The sequence below is a fragment of the Ammodytes marinus genome (genome assembly GCF_949987685.1).
Source record: "Ammodytes marinus genome assembly, chromosome: 6".
Lineage (NCBI taxonomy): Eukaryota > Metazoa > Chordata > Actinopteri > Uranoscopiformes > Ammodytidae > Ammodytes > Ammodytes marinus.
This window is the reverse complement of record NC_137235.1, coordinates 14960278-14977386: the sequence shown is the minus strand read 5'-3', so window position 1 is coordinate 14977386 and position 17109 is coordinate 14960278. Positions and strand designations below refer to the sequence as shown.

The window sequence follows — 17109 nt, the reverse complement described above, 5'->3', positions numbered from 1 at the left end:
CTGCAGTTTATCAAGCATTCAAATGTCTAAGGACATCAGGCTTCTTATCCTCAATATGCTAACGATGAACAAGCATCTGGAGATGCCTCAGGGCCTTGTCTGGCTATTGTTTGCATTGTTTTCTTCTTATAACAACATCTCTTCAGAAAGAAAGGTATCTATGAAAATCACCACACTATGAGGGAATACATTTCCCTAGGAGAAATCAGATGATTTAAGAAGCACACATGTTGGAGAGAGAGATGGCAGTAACGTTACAAGATGTGAATATCTCTAAAGATCAGACGATCATAATCATAGTGTTTATTCAGACAGGAGGGTGACATATAAAATTGTCATCAGATGAATGTAAACATGTCCAAAATAGGCTTTGATCTGTTCCTTGAAATATCGAGCAATGAGCAGAAAATGATGTAGAATAGCATCAAATAAAACAATTTTATCTGGTATAAAACATATCCCTTAAGTAGGAAGGTGTAAAGGCCTAATGTTTATGTTCTGGTCTCTTTTTTACACTTGTTCGTTTTTACTTCTTTCAACAGTTCTGCCATACTTCCCTGTTCACAACACCCTCCTGACTTACCTTTTTTTTTTCTTCTGTCTACCGCCATCTCACTGCTTGACACTATAGCCCCCCGCCCCTGGCCTCCCTCAGGGTTTGGGGTGTGAAATACTAAATCAATGTCAATCAATATTTTTTTTACCAACAAATATTGTTCAGTGTGTATTTTAATAAGACAAAAGATGAGAAAAATTGTTTAAAAAAAAGCTTTAAAGAGATGTTCAAGCCTCTCTTATTTTCTCAATTCCTGTACTAGCGGCCAATTGCTGCATGAGGTAGGTGTAAATGTTGGGTTGTCTGTTTTTGAAGGAATAAGTTGGACATTGACATCCCCCTTGATTCGGGGCGTTGGGAGAAGTGTAGGGGAAAGGGGCTTCCATGACACTGATGGATCATCTGACTGGCGGTTTAATTTGAGCATAGTGATGCTTTTAATGTCACTGTGATGGCTATGTACACTGTGATATACGATATGTTCCTCCGCCGTCGGTCTCCTGCCCTGTCAGCAAGGTCGAAAGTATTCAGCCGTCAACCCTCTCTTCCGACTCACTCCAGACTCTATGCACTAGTGCCTTGCACTATTTTTATATTTTTTTATATTTTGTGTTTGAGTGTATACTTGGATGCTGCTAAAATCTCACTAGTGCCCTGCACTATTTTCTTACTATTTTTATATTTTGTGTTTGTGTGTATACTGGGATGCTGCTACAATGTTGTACACTGTACAATGACAATAAAGGATTCTGATTCTGATTCTCTCTCTCTCTCTCTCTCTCTCTCTCTCTCTCTCTCTCTCTCTCTCTCTCTCTCTCTCTCTCTCTCTCTTTCTCCTCACAGACTAGTTCTTTCCTCCGTGTCGGACTACTTTGCGGCCATGTTCACCAGTGACGTGAGGGAGGCCAAGCAGGACGAGGTGAAGATGGAAGGAGTTGACCCTGATGCATTGTGGGTCCTGGTGCAGTATGCATACACAGGTAGGTACAAAGACACATTGATAGCCTTTTTACTAGAAGAAAGATCAGTACACACGCTGTCATGCTCCCACCTGGTAGGTATGTACCGCTCATAATGTTATTTTTAATTAGCCTATTATATCAGTAAATAGATTTAAATTGACTGTTTATAACTTCTAGTCAGGTCAAGTTTAAGGCCACCATCATTTATTCCATGCTAACCTTCTATTTTAATAACAAAAACAAAGGACGTGTGCAGTTGTGATCTCAAATTCGATAATAAATCTTACACGCTTAAAACTATGTCTCCCTTGTCTTTCTGTCTTCTATCTTCTCCAACCCGTTCTCTCCCGTCTTGATGAATCCAGGTCGTCTTGAGTTGAGGGAGGACACCATTGAGTCTCTGCTGTCAGCCTCCTGCCTGCTCCAGTTGTCCTCTGTGGTCCAGGCCTGCTGTTCCTTCCTCATGAAGCAGCTCCACCCGTCTAACTGTCTGGGCATCCGCTCCTACGCAGATGCTCAGGGCTGCTACGACCTGCACAGGGCCGCTCACTCTTACACCATGGTGGGCATCTACGAAAACACAATGAATGAAACACAGAGCGCATTGGGCAAAATAAGAAATATGGATCTGAACATGTAGGATGTAGATTCAGGTGAAATCAAGACTGATATTTAGGTTTTAGAAATGAGTGTAAGAATAGTAGCCAGGCTTCTCTCACCATTTTTATCCCCTCCTATACAGTTTTCCAAGCATTTTCTTGGTAACAAATAGGCTTCTTCTTATTCAGAATGCACCACACGACATCCTCGCCACAATGCTTGATTCCAGCACATTGTTGCTATGGTGACTGTAAATTAGCTCCTCCATCCACTTCATTAGTCTTTTTCTTTTCTTGTTTTCTTATTTCTGCGCTTTTTATTATCCTTCCTTTCTCTCTCTCCGAGTCTGTCTCTGTCAGTCTCAATATTCCTCTCTTTCTTCCCTTTCCTCCCTCTGTTTCCCTCTAAGTGGATTATTGTTCAACTTTAATCTGGGGGTAATTATGTCATAGAGGTGGCCTTATCTGGGTGTGACTGGTGTCTGTAAAGTACTTACACACAAACGCACTCAAACACACACACAGACACATGCAACAGCTCACAGGATTATTGCAGCCAATGTGAAGCAGCTGTACAAAAGACTGTTCGAGAGAAGCCTCTTGAATTGTTTTTTGTGATGTAATGTGAATTACATCACATTGACATAATTCTTATTTTTTTTATTCCCACGAAAAGCACTTCTCTCAAAATAGAAAAATAGATAAAGAAAAAAGAAAAGAGAAATAAGAAATAAGAAAATGTGCATAGGAGCTATGGCAAAGTATTCAGTCACAATATAACAACAATGTCACTATTACAGTTACTTAACATAATGTGACCAGCACCAAAGCTATTGTTTTCATGCTGGCTTGAGTATCTAGTTTTCCTTTTTAAACCCCATCCGCAGTCACTTGTTACCAAAACTGATTAGTGGATTAAACGATGAGTTAATTATCAGCAAATAACCCTGTAGCATATTTAGATTTTTTTAAATTTCTCTAGCTTATTTATAATGGTGTCTTTTGTGAAAGTTATATCTAATTTTTTTAAGTTTGAAGATGTCACTTTGTGCTTTCGGAAGTTGTGATGGATATTTGTTACTATTGTGTGACATTTCACAAACCAAACAAGCAAACCTCCCTGTCTGTCTGTCTACCTCTGAATGGTGTCAACCTTTTCTCATCCAGGCCCTGTTTCTTTCCTTGTAGCTTTTCATCCATTGTCATCTGACCTCTCTCAAGCCTTCATTTCCTTCCTTCTTTCTCCTTCTCAGCCCTTTATCCCTTTTACCGCCCATCACTGAACTCTTACCTCTTGTTCTTTGCTCTGCTCATTCTGTTTTTACATCTGCAATTCATTATTCATTCCCCACCCATACGCTACTGAGACTAATCTGCCTTTTTCCTTCTTCCCTGTTGTTCTTGTAACCATTTCATCAACCAGGAACACTTTCTGGAGGTAGTGGGAGGCCAGGAGTTCCTGCTGCTCCCCATAGAGGAGATGGAGAGGCTGCTCACCTCTGAGGACGTCAACGTGCCGGACGAGGAAACGGTGGTGACTTCTTTGCTATCATGGGTCAGTCATGACCCCGACACACGGCAACGTCACCTGCCAATGCTGCTGGCTCACATCCGACTTCCACTGCTGCAGCCGCAGGTGAGAGCTGCTCCAAACTCCATCATATATCCTGCTGTTGTAACTGCCTTACATTTAACCTATTCTCTTCCAATACCCCAGTACAATGCAATATTCTCTTTCCTTTTTCTTCTATTTGAAAATCTTTACATCTCACTGACTGCACCCAACTTGGTGGAATCATTTATATGTAAACCCAAGAGGAGGACAGGGTTAACTGTGACACTAAATACTGAGTCAGCAGCCCGACATGACTGAATGCAATCGACATTAGAAACACTGAGATTAAAAAATGTAATTGACAGAGAGACTGTATTAATATGGATCGGTCCTGCTGTCCCCTTTTCTCTCTCACACTCTTAAATCAGTTAAATGGGTAATAATGAATACCAGGTGTGTTGCTGAGAAGCAAACTTTGAAAAGATTCATTACAAATACTAGCAAGAGCACATTAGTTACCTACCATGTTCACGTGGTAGTTGTCCACTTTTTTTATATCTCTCACAGCAATTATGTCTCACAGAAAGTAGTATAGCTATAGCCATTACACTAATCGCGGATCACAACCATTTCTTTTTTCGTGCGTGCATGCGTGTGTGTGTTTGTTTGTGCTTCTTACTTCAGTGATTTTCGGGGACACTAGGCCTTAAACCCTTGATAGGGAACAGCGTGTTCGGTAATCGGTAAATAAATTTTGTTGGTCAATGGTTAATGTTAGGGCTGTTGCGTGTGTGCGTGCGTGCGTGCATGCCTGTAAGCATGCACATGTGTCTCCACACTAATTTTTCCTCTTCCTAGCTCAGTGTAGTATCTTTACTGGGTATGTGGTGCTCAGACATTTATATGCCAGACAGAACCTCAGTTACTTACTGCCCTCAAGCTTAGGGTGCACAAACACACACGCATACAAAACCACACGTCCTAAACCTTAATTAAGTGTGAAATCTCTCGTAACTGCAGCTAAATTATCTGCCATCCTCATCTCCCCAATCAGTCGTTTCCTCCGCTATATATAAAGAAGATAAAAAAACACTCCACCCCTCCTCCTCCTCCCTCTATCCTCTCAGCCTGCGCCTATACATCTCCCTGTCGCTGTGCTCATGCGGGGTATGAACACCTTAGATATATGGCTCTGCCCTGGTCAGCTGAAATCACAAGGAGCTGTAACATGTAATCAGGGGAGAAGATGGATGGCAGAGTGGAAAAGCACTAGAGCAGAGAGAGAGAGCAACAGCGAGACAGACCTGGAAGACAGTATATTACCACCACCACCACCGCGCTTAACTGACAAATGAATTAACATTCAGCCCCTTCATGATCTGTGAAATGCCAATAAAACGACGCATAAATCTCACACAGGCAACCGATCAATATCCATCAAACAATTAGTCAGCCCTCTATCTAGGCCGTCGTGTGATTACTCATCAAGAGGATGTCAATGTAACCAAATTAATACCTTTAATCCCTTCTCCCTATTGATACTGTCACACACACACACACAAACATCCAGACACACACACACTTGGTCTAATTTTCTCAGTGGAGCCCCTCTGGGCTGTAAATCGGACCAGTGATCACAGGGCATTAAGTGTGTGTGGGTGGCTTCTTCATCAACGATTCATTCATCTGCTGATTATTTTCACGGTTAATTATTTTAAAAAAAAATGGCAGGAAATTGTCAGAAAAATTGAAACAAATAAAGTACCCCCATCGCTTTCTGAAAAGCATAAACGACAAAGAAAAACTGCAAGATTTCTCATTTGGAACCAGTGAATTTTGGGCAAATTATGCTTGAACAAAACGCTCATCTTAGCCATGCTTACATGCTGTTTAGAAGGTATAATCATTAATCATAATTTTAGTGTTTACATGGCAACGATTGCAAATATATAGTGTGTTTTATGGGGATGGTTCAAAGGCAGGGAGTCAAGATGGAGACAATTTGGTGAAGGTCATGAAAAGGGAATTTAGAGGGCAGTAAATAAATAGAAAATATAGTGTACATAGCTGGTAAAAGTGGGTTTCTGCCTGTGTGTGCGTTTGTCAGAGGTGGTCTTTTTTAGTTCAAGTGCAAGCTGAGACAGAGAGGGGAGCCCGGCTTTTTCAAGGCTTACCGTGAGGTAAACAGAGGACAGAGAGGAGAAGGTGGGACGCCTGCGGGATTCAGTCTTATCTCGCCCTCCACATTCAGTCCTTCACAGTGTTTTGGATAAATAGCACAGGAGAGGACAAACATGTTTTTCTATCTCTGTCCTTCTTTAACACACACACACACACACAGGCACACACAAATGCCGAAATGGGGTTCACCCTAATTTTTCCCTGTGTGATAGAATGCAATGGAAGCATGCGTTCACCCTGGCGTGTAAGCTGCTTATCCATTTACCACGCTTGCTTTCCGCGCTCCACGTCTGGCCAGGAAAATTGATTTTACATTCAGTGACCAAATTGAATTATTTCGGCTGAATCTTTCTTTTTGTGGTGGTGGTGGGAATTACGGTAGAGAGCACGGAGTGAGAAACGATCAAGAAAATAATTTTGTTTTTTTTCTCTCTCTTATCAAATATCCATTAAACCTTGTGATTTAATCATAGCATGCGTTTATGAACGTCTCCACTGACTTTAGTCAACACACTTGCAGTCTAGAAACTTCAAATTACTTTTACAAAATTCTGTCTCTCCCTGAACTTCTACTGCTTTCCATTTATTAACACACATACACTCATAGGCAACACACACTAACACACACCTATCTAAATGTAAATCATGTCATTCATGCCCTCTTGCCTGCGGGAAAAAACAGTCCCTGTCGGCATTGCTTTCTTGTGGATGTATTTTAAGGAACAGACTGGGGGAAGGAAGTGCTGCAACCCCTGGGTGTGTGTGTGTGTGTGTGTGTGCGTGTGTGTGTGTGTGTGTGTGTGTGTGTGTGTGTGTGTGTGTGTGTGTGTGTGTGTGTGTGTGTGTGTGTGTGTGTGTGTGTGTGTGTGTGTGTGTGTGTGTGTGTGTGTGTGTGTGTGTGTGTGTGTGCGTGCGTGTGTGTGTGTGTGTGTGTGTGTTTGTGTGTGTGCTCACAGAGGTTAGAGGGTATGGACTAGAAAACTGATGAGATGTTGAGGACAGATTAGTCCTTCGGTATGTCAGATGTGTGAGCACTAATGGCTGTTGGTCTGATCTGATCTAATCTCTCAATCAATGAGAAAACAGTCTTCTTTCGACCCTCAGACCTCCACAATCAGTGATAAGATTGTAACCCACTCTGGCCTACATTTGTTTCAACTGCTTGTTGTTGATAGTAGTTGTCACGTTTAAAAAAAAAAAAAGTATTATTGTGTGCAGTTTTTGGCGGACCTGGAGTCCAACCCTCTGCTCCGGGACAGTATGGAGTGCCAGCGGCTGCTGATGGAGGGGATGAAGTATCACCTGTTGCCCCAGCGCCGGCCCCTGCTCCAGAGTCCCCGGACCCGGCCGCGTAAGGCTACCGTTGGGGCCATGTTTGCCGTAGGGGGCATGGACGCCACGAAAGGTAGAACAGTCATTTGAGCAGAACAGACACTACATATTGGAATGGGATATACACTGCATATTATTATAATGTTCTCCATTTTAGTATTTCTTCGATTTATCAGCTTGTCGGACAACAAAACATGAATCCAAAACATGAATCACCAGTTTTATAAAGGATTTGTTTGAAATGTTCAAGCATTTTCAAATCACATTCACTGTTTTCTGACATTTAACTGGCAATTAAATATAATAGAAAATGGCCTGAGCTATTGATTTATTTATTTATACAGGTAAATCCCATTGAGACTGGAGACTCTTTTGCAAGGGAGATCTGTTCCCATTTACACGTTGCCATTCACACACCGATAGCAGGCTAATTATTGACATTCACACGAGGCAAGGTGGGTGACGTGTCTTTCCCAAGGACACAACAACCATGACACAGATGGCAGGGCGGGAATCGAACCGCCAACCCTTGGATCATTGGCCAACCCGCTCTATCACCTGAGCCACAGTCGCCCCAAATAATCAATGAATGATTAGTTGCATCACTGAAGCACTAGACTCTTATGCATCAGGAGTACCGAGCACTCTGTGTATTTAAAGAAAACCAAATTCATGGACATTATCTTTTAATTCCGCTAAACAGAATAACTATCTAATAATAATTAGACCTTTATATTGTGATAAGGAGAGCGGAGACCATCGTAAGCAGAGCTCATTGAAGTGTGCTTGCAAGCTAAGTGTCTCTTCACACAAATACACTCAGTCTTCTTCCTTTGGGTTGTCAATATACAACTCATTGATTTAGGAATAGGAAGCGGATAAATGTAGGCCAAAAATGCTTTTTTTTTATTGTATTTATTTTTATATGTTATTTTCACAAGGTGCTACCAGCATCGAGCAGTACTGTCTGCGACGAGATACATGGAGGCAGGTAGCCACCATGAGTGGACGGAGACTGCAGTTTGGCGTAGCTGTCCTCGACAGCCGTCTCTATGTGGTGGGCGGCCGAGATGGACTCAAGACCCTCAACACTGTGGAGTGTTACAACCCGCACAGCAAGACATGGAGTGTCATGCCTCCCATGTCCACACACAGGCATGGCTTAGGTGAGCCCCTTTGTATGAATAGATATTTGATACATGTACAGTACTGTATAAGCTAAGAATGGACTGGAGTGGTCGATTAGTATTGCTTCAATGCAGACTGCAACTTGCCCTTCAGTGTCATTGTTCAAGAGCACAGAAGGACAGCTCATTGTGCAAGCCTAATATTACAATGACAGCATTTAATAAGGCGTAATATGCTGGTGCTTCATTGTTCTTATAAATGTGTGCATGTTTGTGAAGGTTAGGCGAGGATTCAAACAAGCATCTGCACCCACAGATGTTCTAGCAGACAAATCCCTTGAGTGTGAAGGTGTAAATATGCTGCTAACTCTGCACGCCTAATGCCCAGGGTGTGGTTTCACACACAATAAAAAATTCACAATTTTACCCTAAAAGCGTTGGTTTTATGAGCTTGTCCAAGCTGATCGTGCTTTGGTAAATTTGCCTCAATTTAATTACGCATACGTGTCTGTGAATGGCAGGTGTGGCTGTCCTAGAGGGGCCCATGTACGCAGTAGGAGGACATGATGGGTGGAGCTATCTCAGCACAGTGGAAAGGTAAAGAAGAAAACTTCAAACAGATATTTTTTTTTCTGGTTTTCACTTGATAATAGCAGTTTCTGTGGACTCTTTAACGAGTAACACAGTAACACGCTTTTTTTGGTAAGAGATTTTGCAGTGATAAAATGCGGTGATGTGAAAATACAGTCTCTTAGCTGTGCAGTATATTTCATCACTAGTTGTTTTATTATAAGCAACAATGAGAAGTCTGTTTACGTCCTTTTTTACTAGGTGGGACCCCCAAGCTCGCCAGTGGAGCTTTGTCGCAAGTATGGCTACGCCCAGAAGCACAGTGGGAGTAGCTGTGCTCAATGGAAAGTAAGTGAACTCAAAGATCCACTCTCACTTATTTCTTAACAGGCGTTCACTACGTCAGATTTAAAGATGCATTATTAGCACACGCGATTTAGCAGAACATTCTTTCGGTTGTTTTTTGAGACATTCCTATGCACTCATTGAAAGTCGCCTGGACAAAATTGTTCGCCAAATGAATGTTATTTAATAGATTGTTGACATTTTTACCATAGGTAACCTGAAAAATGGCCATGTGTTATTTATCTTGTATAACTATTCCGATATTATAGACAATGTTCCGCCCCATAATTGTCCTGCTCAGTGTATACTTTACAGTATATATACCCTCTATATGTGAAAAATGCCAAATTCAGTCCAGTTCTCTTGATTTTGAGAACAGACACCGGTGGAAAATAATGTCCATTGGCTTGAAACCAATCAGTTTTGGTCCTGCTGCTTTTTATCCAGAGGGGGAAAATGTATGAATTTGTCATGTCTCTGCTTGCTTGGATGAAGAAGGTAATAGAGGGGAAGGTTATTTTGCTGTAACTGCTGTGTGAAGTGTGTGTCCTTTGCTGCACTGGCACACTGTAATATCAAACAGTAATGGAAAAAGTGGCAATACTCATAGTCACATAGCTCTCTCTCTCATACACACACACACACAGACACAGTTACTCACTCATGCATAAATGCTCGTATTAATAGTGGGATTTCATCAGTATAGGACTTGCCCCAGAATTTATGAGGATGCAATAGTACACAGTTGTTTTATTATTCAGTGCCTCAGAGAAACGGTACAAAGAAAAGCTGTATAGATGCTAATTAATACAGAAACAACTGATTTGGCTAAGCATGCCCAGCTGTGTGTGATTGTGTGTGTGTGTGTGTGTGTGATTGTGTGTGTGTGTGTGTGTGTGTGTGTGTGTGTGTGTGTGTGTGTGTGTGTGTGTGTGTGTGTGTGTGTGTGTGTGTGTGTGTGTGTGCGCACAAGTGTATGTGTTTTGTATTCTCTGGGCTCTTTGCCTGATGGAACTCATTACTTGCTTGACTGGTTCTGGTGCACTTCTTTCTTTGCCCTCACAACTCCACATCCACGGATACGCGTACACACACATCCACATGAACAAGCGCATAAGAACGCACAAACACACATACACACACACACACACACACACACACACACACACACACACACACACTGAGTGACTGCTTGGGATTGTGATGCCCCCAAGGATCTCGGCTGATTGATTTTGCTCACCTCACATTTTTCTCAAATACTGCCCTGTTTCTGTGTCACTAAATTGAAAAGGGCAAACCAGATTCCAGAGGGATAACACCATTTTCTGTCTCCCTCAGGTTGTATGCGGTAGGAGGTCGAGACGGGTCTTCCTGCCTGCGCTCTGTGGAGTGTTTCGACCCCCACACCAACAGGTCAGAGAAACGAGGGACTTCAATTGATCAAAATGAATTGCCGTGTCCTGCTTTAATTCCTGTCTGCTGTTCTTCCAACTGTGTAGCGCATCTGTTATTTACCAACAGATCAAAGGAGACAGCTAGTCGTCTGAGGACATTAGAATAGACCACATTCATCTTCTCTTTATCAAGTACATTCATTATGGTCTTTACGGGAAGGGCTATCTTTCTTATAGTTGCAATCTCTGTGGTGCAGGTGGAATGGTTGTGCTCCTATGGCTAAAAGGCGTGGAGGTGTGGGTGTGGCCACATGGCATGGCTTCCTGTATGCCATCGGAGGTCATGATGCTCCGGCTTCATCCCTTGCATCTCGGCTAAGTGACTGTGTGGAGAGGTGAGTCAAAACTCCTAAACAGATAGCATTTTCCTTTGAATTGTACTGATTCATTATTTTTTTGTTAGGAAAATTAGACATTCCTGCTGAAAGTTGGCACTTGGCACACAATCCACCAAGTGTTTCACAAGAATAAAACATACAAACAATAAAAAAACAAGCTTAAATATTTTTCCTCTATACAGGCACGATGTTACCCTACCTAAAAACAGTGTTGACGTTTACCGTAACAAGAACACTTTTAACTAAGACATATTTTTTTTTGTTTTTTACATTTCTGTTTGTGTGTGGATTAAACGAATGAGATACAGCATTATTTAAGAACCGTAGAGTGTGTTTTTGGAGAGCCAGGCTAGCTGTTTCCCGTTTCTTGTATTTATGCTGAACAAAGCTAATCTCCTCTTGGCTCCAGCTCTACACTGAAAGCACAGACATGAGAAACATATTAGTATTCTCCTCTTATTCTTTAAAATGTAACCGTATTTCCCAAAATGATGAACTACAATGACAATGATCTGGAATAGAATAAACGTTCATTTTCATACCTTGTGTTGTGTGTGTCGCTGTGTGTGTGTGTTTGGTCTGTGCCCAGGTATGACCCTCAGACAGATATGTGGACGGCAGTTGCCCCCATGAGCATCAGCAGAGATGCTGTTGGTGTTTGTCTCCTTGGCGACCGTCTCTATGCTGTGGGCGGTTATGATGGGCAGGTGTATCTCAATACAGTAGAATCTTACGACCCTCAGACAAACGAGTGGACACAGGTACACACACACACACACACACACACACACACACACACACACACACACACACACACACACACATGCGGATTGTTCAATTTAATAATCTCCATTCTCTCATAGTGCACAATTATGTAGCAGATTCATTTGTAAGCACTTGCACATACACTTGCGCGTACACAGGCAGTCTTGAGTAAGAACAAAACATAACTCACGATGTACACCAATAAAGCTGTTTTATATAAACATGCTGTGTCAGTTTGACCTTCTTCCAGCTCCTCCATCTTGGCATGTTTTCCCTTTTATGTAAATGTGTGTTTTTCTCATGCTAATATTGCCCTTGCGGCTGCAGCAGTAGAGGAAAGAGGAGGCTGTGTCAAACTTGAATGATCTCATTCAACATTAGTCTGTCTCTCTTCAGTTTATGCCTCATCTTTTTGCGTATAGCCCCGGAGGATTTCCAACCAATTACACTAAAAAAATCTTCTATTCTGGGGACATGCACCCTGCTGAGGGGAAGAGGGCTGTAGGTGAGCAGGAACAGAATATATACAGAACACTCAAACTGATAAGGGACAAGGATTAGCTGAGATGTGAGGGGGACATGTTAAATGTGTTCATTGTGCATTGTAAGAAACTGTAAACAGAAAAACCAGTTGACGGGTTGTCTGTCTTTTCCTAGTTGCATCACTTCCTCTGCTTGCTTTCACACAAATCTGGCAAACTGTTATATTCCAAGTCAGATAACATGGGTGGTAATGCTCATGTCTAAAATTAGGTGACTGATGGACTGATCAGTCTTTTTTTAAAGTCAGTGGGCCTCTCCGAATAGTCCAATCTCCTAACCTATAAGCCTCCTATCCAATACCTTAACCCAAAACATCATCGCGGTCAAGGAGAGATGAAAGGGTGCTTCCTATCGAACATAGGAAAAGACAGCACTGTTTCAAATTTTGTTTTAGCCGAGTTAAATCTTCCTCTCTTCTCTTCTCCTCTCTTCTCTTCTCTTCTGTTTTACCTCTCGTTCGTATTCGTGTAGAGTCGGTAAACTCCGTTGGTGGCTTGTTGCTTTAAATATTGCCGCCGTAAAGTATTATGGAATACCACTATCTCCTTTCCTTTCGCATAGGTTGGTCTGGAGTAACTTATGCTAAAGGAAGGTTAAAGGATGAATCGAGGCACCTTTCCTAAGCATTTTGAGAATTCGAACCACCTATCCGCCGAGTACTTCCGGGTCATCTCGATAGGAAAGGAAATGTCCTATGCAAAAAAGAGAATCCGTAGAGGCCCAGTGTTTTCCTTAGAGCGAAGACGCCAAATAACAAAGTTGCAGCATCCTGCTTTCACATAATAACCTATTCACAGCAGTTTGACAACCGACGTTCATCACTACAAGCCGCCTTGTAAACATGACACGATGTAATTTGAGACATCGTCATTAACCAAGACATTTATTACAGGCGCTTTAAGGAATATCATCCGTATATGAGGAGCATGTGTGACCTTTTAAACTCAACCCACAAACATGAAAATGACGTGATCTTCATTGATTTATAGTTCTTCACAAGCCATTCCTGCACACTCTTAGTATCTGGTTGTGACTGTGATTCATGTGCTTTCTGTTTTGTTTTGTTTTTCTCTCCCTGCAGGTAGCGCCTCTGTGTGTAGGCAGGGCCGGAGCATGTGTGGTGGCCGTCAGACTGTGAAAAAAACACAAACGACAACAACCAAATTGACTTGTCACAGCTGACGTGGGTCATTGAAGTTACAACAAGGAAACCCATCTGCCTGCCCGCATGAGACTAACAACGATAAGCGAGAGACTTCAGATTACTGAACACTCTTTGGCAAAAGGGAAAATTTGCTCTCCCCAACGACTGCCTGTCATTCACTTAAACGTTTAGGGTTCAGTTAAGGTGACGGCATGTGTCAAGGTTTCATAGTTAAACATCCTGATCACCTCTGCCACCCACGCCACCGATGAGTTTATCCGAGCAAAATAGAACAGCTGTCTTGCAGCTTCTATTTTTTCTTCTTTTCTTGCCTTATTATTTTATTCCTGTAGACAAGATGGGACACACACACACACACACACACACATAAACCTTCATGGCTGCTTTCAGATTCTATTTCTGCTGACAGAAAGGTGAGGGAGATGGGGGGGAGACTGTCGAGATGCCTCATCATTTTTATGCAAAATACCCGATCGTGTGTATTGATGCTATTTTAATATTTTGCCTGTTATTTTTTGCTGCAGCTGGCAGGCGCTCTCTTCCTCTTTCTTTCCCTTGTATTGCCCGCTGACAGATGAGAGAAGACTTTTGACATAATCAGCACAACCTTATCAACAGCCGTACTGTAAGAAACTGTGAAGCTCTTTATTATTTTTTTTAATTTTTTAAACACGCTTTATCTAATAATTCTGTGTGTATCTTCCATGTTGTGTCATCAGCTTGTGTCTGAAGCGTACAGTATACTGTGATGTGTGCAAGTTATTGTAGCTTTTGAACAAGCTACATTACTTCGGTAAATTATCCAACTTCTTTCTACTCCTTTTCTTTTTTTTCTTTGCCATTGTTCACACTGGAGGGACCGTTGTTGAGTTAACTGCCCGAGTAATAATAAGAGTAATCATGTTGATCAATTTTACTTTCAATTTCCCACAAAGCACATGGTCAGATATTATATTAACAGCCATGGTAAAATACAGGGTCAGTTGAGCTTTTTTGTCCTACCTTCTTTTTTCAGCTGTAGATCTTTTCCTTTGTGTGTGTGTGTGTGTGTGTGTGTGTACACGTGTTTGGGTGTTGCAAGGAGTATATTTTTATCTCAAATGAGAATCTACCCCCCCCTTTTCCCTTTCCACATCTTCAGTGCCCTGCTGCTTTCTCTTCTTCCCCATTCCCCCTTTCATCACCACACACAAGCAGTCATGCACAAACACACAATCTCACACAAATACACGCGCCACAACGTTTTAAAGCCAAATTAGATTAGAACAGGAACAACACAGGCCATATAATGAGACCATGAATCTTATAACGTTGATTCAGCCGATGCCATGTTGTGTTTGATGTTGAGTTCAAAGCGCTATTACATGTGATGGCGCTGCAGACATAGTATAGGGGAGGAATGAATCCCGTGAAACAAACTCATGTGTTCATGTTCGAGGGCTTGTCTGAGTACACTTAACGTACATGTCCAGAAACCTCAAGAATACAGGTTCATTAATGACATATGACACAATAATTTCATGCAGTGTAGTTACATGTGTATTTCCACTGTGTGTGTGTGTGTGTGTGTGTGTGTGTGTGTGTGTTTTTATGTGTGCGCGTGTGTCTTTGTATTTGTGAGCGTGTGCCTATGTGTACAGACTCCTGACAGTGAGAAGTGAAGCAGGCAATGTGTCTGAACTGACAGATCTAGAGCTAATGTAGCCCCCAGGATGCACTTCATAAACACACAAACACACACTCTTCACCGCACAGCTGGAAGCCAACTGCCCCCAGGAGCAAGTTAAGATTGAAAAGCTTCCCATATTTAGCGACAGGACATCTCAAAAGCAGAGACGGGCAGGTTAGGATTCACCCGTAGCTAAGCTGATGTTAATTCAGGCCTAATGATTATTTCTGTGTAGCTTCCCATTTCAAACCTGCACACGTTTATTTAGAGAGTAATTCTATATATTTTTCAGAGCCGGAGAAGTGTGACACCTGCCTCCACTGTGTAGATGTAGTCAGAGAGTTTGATTTCAGTCAGATGATAAAAACAAAAGGCAGACATTCCAAATCAATCTATATATTAAATGTATATTTTGTACATAAATAAATATAAAAACCTGTACGTAGTCCTATTGCAATTATGCTGTATATAATACAGTACCCACTAAATATGCCATGTGTTATTGTGTGTTTCTTTTTGTACCATGAATTAAGATGAAAGGTTTGAAGAGGTGTAAATGGTACAGCTGCTCATGTCCTCTTTTTGTACCAGGATATATCATCTCCTCTTTTACAATATAAATTATGTATGTACAATATGTATGCTGCTGAAATATGCTGTTGTTTGTCTTTTATACATTAAAGGTCAAGATGTGATTTAACATTTGTTCCTTTGTTTTTTGTTTTTTTTCCCCCTGTGTAAAACACTTAACGCACAACAGTTTAACAATAGCAGCTAAATCACGTTTATGGGACTGATGGTTTTACAGGCCATTTTTATTTGTCTGTTTATCAGTTGGAATGCCATTATGGTGTAAATGTGTTTGTTTTAAATATCGCTCTCTTTATCCCCATCAGAGCAACTGTAGCGATGGCCTTTGCCGTTCAAAGGTTTCTGTGATTTAAAGCAGAAACCAGCAGTGATTTTTTTTTATTGTATGAAGTATGGCTCTCTGAATACATTTTTCATGGGCCTGCTGGTTAATCTAAATCTTTGTTTACTCCCAAGCAAGGCTGCTGCTCAAACTTAAAGCTGTGGCCCGAAACCAGAGAAATTACTACAGCCCAGTTGAAGCATTTCGCAGAAGTGTTTGAGGGGGATGAATGCACACAATTTACAGATACTTTAACCTCTGGGACAGCAGCCAGTAGCCAACTAATTCACTCTGTTATTTATTGCAGGGGCAGCATTAAATCATACCAACCTCTGACAAACGGCTCTCAGTGGTCGCTGAGAAATGGTGGCAGTGACCTTGCCTTGCTGCTGCCTTAACAGCACCTGAGTCCATTAGGCCTGACAGGGATAGGAAGGAGACAGAAAGCGTTGGATTACCCAGACACTGCATGATGCGACATCCAAATGTAACTGGCAATCAGTTCAGGCATCTAGCTGCACATGTTTACCAATGGGTCTACACACCCACCACAACTTCCCCGCATCCACCAATGTTGATGTTGATTATTTTCAGTCGTTTATGTTCCCAAATCTCACTTTCTTTAACACTATAAGTACATAGTCAATATGGAGATTTAAATTTAATTATATACCTTGGAATCAGTAGATGACAAAACAGTCTCACCGTGGAACATTAGGCTGCTGTTTTGAAGATTGAGATTTCAGAGTGGAAATTTGATCAGGACAAACGCCATCTCCTGAGGAAGGATTGTGTGATAAAATGGTTTTCGCAACTATATAGCTCTTATGAAATTTAAAGATCTGAACATTTTCTCACTCTGGCCAAGACAATCAGGAAAGCTTTATTTTGCATGATTGTGTTAGGATTTCGCTCTTTACTGGATTGACTACGATTTACTCTGCAGTATGGGCTTTGTTTTGACCTTTGACCTCAACACAGTTTAACTTAGGCCATTGAATTTGATTGCAGTACATCACATAGACATTTGAAAAG

The 17109-nt window shown here is 41.6% G+C and overlaps 1 protein-coding gene across 1 annotated transcript in view; it reads left to right on the top strand.

Annotated features, from left to right (window-relative positions):
• Positions 1–15865, top strand: part of klhl5 (kelch-like family member 5) — a 25123-nt gene extending 9258 nt beyond the window's left edge. The window contains exons 3-13 of the mRNA XM_080030219.1: positions 1400–1536; positions 1884–2080; positions 3541–3753; positions 7072–7258; positions 8127–8351; positions 8834–8909; positions 9144–9230; positions 10566–10640; positions 10879–11016; positions 11609–11780; positions 13409–15865. Of these exons, the coding sequence (XP_079886345.1) occupies positions 1400–1536; positions 1884–2080; positions 3541–3753; positions 7072–7258; positions 8127–8351; positions 8834–8909; positions 9144–9230; positions 10566–10640; positions 10879–11016; positions 11609–11780; positions 13409–13465 (1564 nt within the window). The 3' untranslated portion in view covers positions 13466–15865. The remainder of the gene's footprint in view (positions 1–1399; positions 1537–1883; positions 2081–3540; positions 3754–7071; positions 7259–8126; positions 8352–8833; positions 8910–9143; positions 9231–10565; positions 10641–10878; positions 11017–11608; positions 11781–13408) is intronic.
• The last annotated feature ends 1244 nt before the right edge of the window (positions 15866–17109 follow it).